Genomic DNA, 3,478 nt, shown 5'->3' on the forward strand with positions numbered 1-3,478 from the left:
TGGCCTGGCTGTTTACCAGTCTGATGGCCTGGAGATATAAGCTGTTTACCAGTCTGATGGTCTGGCTGTTTATCAGTCTGATGACCTGGCTGTTTATCAGTCTGATGGCCTGGAGATAGAAGCAGTTTTCCCAGTCTGATGGCCTGTCTGTTTATCAGTCTGATGGCCTGGCTGTTTTTCAGTCTCTCCATTCCAGATTTGATGCACCTGTACTGTCTCCTTTTACTAGATGGTAGAGGGGTGAACAGGCCATGGCTCGGGTGGCTGAGGTCCTTGATGATCTATTGGATGGTAGTTGGGTGAACAGGCCGTGGCTCGGGTGGCAGAGGTCCTTGATGATCTTCTGGATGGTAGTGGGGTGAACAGACCGTGGCTTGGGTGGCGGAGATCCTTGATGATCTTCTGGATGGTAGTGGGGTGAACAGACCATGGCTCGGGTGGCGGAGATCCTTGATGATCTTCTAGATGGTATCAGGGTGAACAGGCCGTGGCTCGGGTGGCAGAGGTCCTTGATGATCTTCTGGATGGTAGTGGGGTGAACAGACCGTGGCTCGGGTGGCAGAGGTCCTTGATGATCTTCTGGATGGTAGTGGGGTGAACAGGCCGTGTCTCGGGTGGTGGAGGTCCTTGACGATCTTCTGGATGGTAGCGGGGTGAACAGGCCGTGGCTCGGGTGGTGGAGGTCCTTGATGATCTTCTAGATGGTAGCGGGGTGAACAGGCCGTGGCTCGGGTGGCAGAGGTCCTTGATGATCTTCTGGATGGTAGCAGGGTGAATAGACCGTGGCTCGGGTGGCTGAGGTCCTTGATGATCTTCTGGATGGTAGCGGGGTGAACAGGCCGTGGCTCGGGTGGTGGAGGTCCTTGATGATTTTCTGGATTGTAGAGGGGTGAACAGGCCGTGGCTCGGGTGGTGGAGGTCCTTGATGGTCTTCTGGATGGTAGTGGGGTGAACAAGCCGTGTCTCGGGTGGCTGAGGTCCTTGATGATCTTCTTGTCCTTCCTGTATCACCGATTGCTGTAGATGTCCTGGAGGGCAGGCAGTGGGCTCCTAGTGATGCGTTGGGCTGACCACACCCACCTCTGGAAAGTCCTGCAGTTTTGGGACAGTGTTGTTGCCGTCCCAGGCGGTGATACCGCCGGACAGCACGCTCTCAATGGCACATTACTTTATCTAGTAACTGAGATATGGGTCTGTATTCACAAAGGATGAACTACTGAACTAAGAGTTGTGTTTTTTTTTAAATCATAATGAAAATGAGTGGCGGACCTGATCCTAGATCAGCACTCTTACGCTTTGTGATGAGTGGCCCTGGGACCAAACTAAAAATAACATGGGAAGACCACAGCTGCAGATATATAGAACTACTGGGTTACGTGTCATGGTCGCACTACCACCTTATCTTGGAAAATGCTGCTTATGGAAAACATCGAATTCGGAAAAACTCTTCTCAATGAGAAATGAACATAATGATCTACCAATGGTCTCTCTGCCAACTCCTCCCCACCCTCTCAACATGAGATAAAAGGACCCACTGCAGCCCACATACCTTCCTACCTAGCTAGCCCAGAACACAGGAGCAGAGCTGCAGACCAGAACCCAGGACTCTAGAGTCATTCTCCTGTCTACTTCAGTGACACATCACCAGGAACAGAAACCTCTTCAACATGTCTGTTCCCCTCCGCTTCCTCTGTCTTCTCAGCATGGCTGTTGGTGCTCTACACTGCACTCCCGTGTCTGACCAGGAGGGGGAGCTTTCAGAGCCTCATTATACCGACTGTTCCAAGGACTGGTCAAGCTACAACAACCGGTGCTTCAGGTACGTCGCCTCTCAGCTGGACTGGGCCGATGCAGAGTCCTACTGCGTGTCCCTGGGAGCCAATCTGGCCTCTGTGAACAACAAAGGGGAATTCAGCTTTGTGAAAAACCTGATCAAGAGCTTCGACCCTGCTGAGAGCTATACCTGGATCGGGCTGAGTGACCTCCACAAGGAAGGGAGATGGATGTGGACGGACGGCTCCAAGGTGGTCTACACGAGCTGGTCTTCAGATGAGCCCAATAATGGAGTTGGTCTCTATCCGGAGAACTGTGTTCACACTAACTCCCAGAATGACAAGCTGTGGAACGACACATTCTGCTCCAACAAGTCTGCCTTTGTCTGCGCCACGCGTCCCGGCCTCTGAACCTCTGAGTCTTGAGTTCAAAAGATGCTTTGGTTTCCAGAATTAAAGAAAAAAACCTTTCACTGAAATCTCCTTGTTGGTCCTCCCTCTGATTCAACGTGTCCTTTATTCTCCCCTTGGTTAGACTGAGAAGTAGTGAGTGTGTAGTGTTGCGTTGTGAGGTCTGACACTTTCTGTATGACATGCAACTCCTGTCTCTTAGATCAAATGTTTCTCACCCCCCAACTCTGTCTCTTCGATCAAGTGTCCCCCCCAAAAAAAAAAAAAAAAAAAAAAAAAACAACAACAAAACAGGTAAAATAACGGGGTTGTTGTCACAGCAACCAGAATCAAATCTAGGCCTCTGGCACCGGTACTGCTACAGGTTGCCATGACAGTTACTCCATGTTTACAATGCCATGGAGTCATCTACCATTGTATAATGTATTCTTCTTCTTTTTTATTAGGTTTATTTAACATTTATTTAACTAGGCAAGTCAGTTAAAACCTCTAGTGACTCCCCATAAGGCGTGCGGGAGCGTAATCATCGACTGACACTAATTAGCATAACGCAACGGACATAAATATTCCTAGAAAATATTCCTATTCATGCAAATCACAAGTGAAATATATTGAGACACAGCTTAGCCTTTTGTTAATCACCCTGTCATCTCGGATTTTCAAAATATGCTTTACAGCCAAAGGTAGACAAGCATTTGTGTAAGTTTATCGATAGCCTAGCATAGCATTTTGTCCAGCTAGCAGCAGGTAACTTGGTCACGGAAATCAGAAAAGCAATCAAATTAAATCGTTTACCTTTGATGAGCTTTGGATGTTTTCACTCACGAGACTCCCAGTTAGATAGCCAATGTTCTTTTTTTCCAAAAATATTATTTTTGTAGGCGAAATAGCTCCGTTTGTTCTTCACATTTGGCTGAGAAATCACCCGGAAATTGCAGTCACAAAAATTAGCTCCATAATATCGACAGAAACATGGCAAACGTTGTTTATAATCAATCCTCAAGGTGTTTTTCAAATATCTATTCGATAATACTGTATATCCACCGGGACAATTGGTTTTTCAGTAGGACCGATTGGAATAATGGCTACCTCTGTATTTTGTGCGAGAATCACTCTGGGAGCCTTAAAGGTAGTCTTCAACATAAATGCATAAAACTACGTCACAATGCTGTGGACACCTTGGGGAATACGGAGAAAAAGTAATCTGGTTGATAGCCCTTTCACTGCTCAATAGGGACGCATTGGAACGCAGAGCTTTCAAAAGATGAGGCACTTCCGGATTGGATTTTTCTCAG

At 47.6% G+C, this 3,478-nt stretch overlaps 1 protein-coding gene across 1 annotated transcript; it reads left to right on the forward strand.

Moving 5' to 3' along the window:
• The first annotated feature begins 1,542 nt into the window (after window positions 1-1,542).
• LOC112247944 (galactose-specific lectin nattectin-like) lies at window positions 1,543-2,251 on the forward strand. Its single transcript, XM_024416762.2, has one exon. The coding sequence runs from the start codon at window positions 1,668-1,670 to the stop codon at window positions 2,181-2,183; it is 516 nt and encodes a 171-aa protein (XP_024272530.2). The 5' UTR covers window positions 1,543-1,667; the 3' UTR covers window positions 2,184-2,251.
• Window positions 2,252-3,478: the final 1,227 nt, after the last annotated feature.

The sequence above is a fragment of the Oncorhynchus tshawytscha genome, unplaced genomic scaffold (genome assembly GCF_018296145.1).
Source record: "Oncorhynchus tshawytscha isolate Ot180627B unplaced genomic scaffold, Otsh_v2.0 Un_contig_721_pilon_pilon, whole genome shotgun sequence".
Classification (NCBI taxonomy): Eukaryota; Metazoa; Chordata; class Actinopteri; order Salmoniformes; family Salmonidae; genus Oncorhynchus; species Oncorhynchus tshawytscha.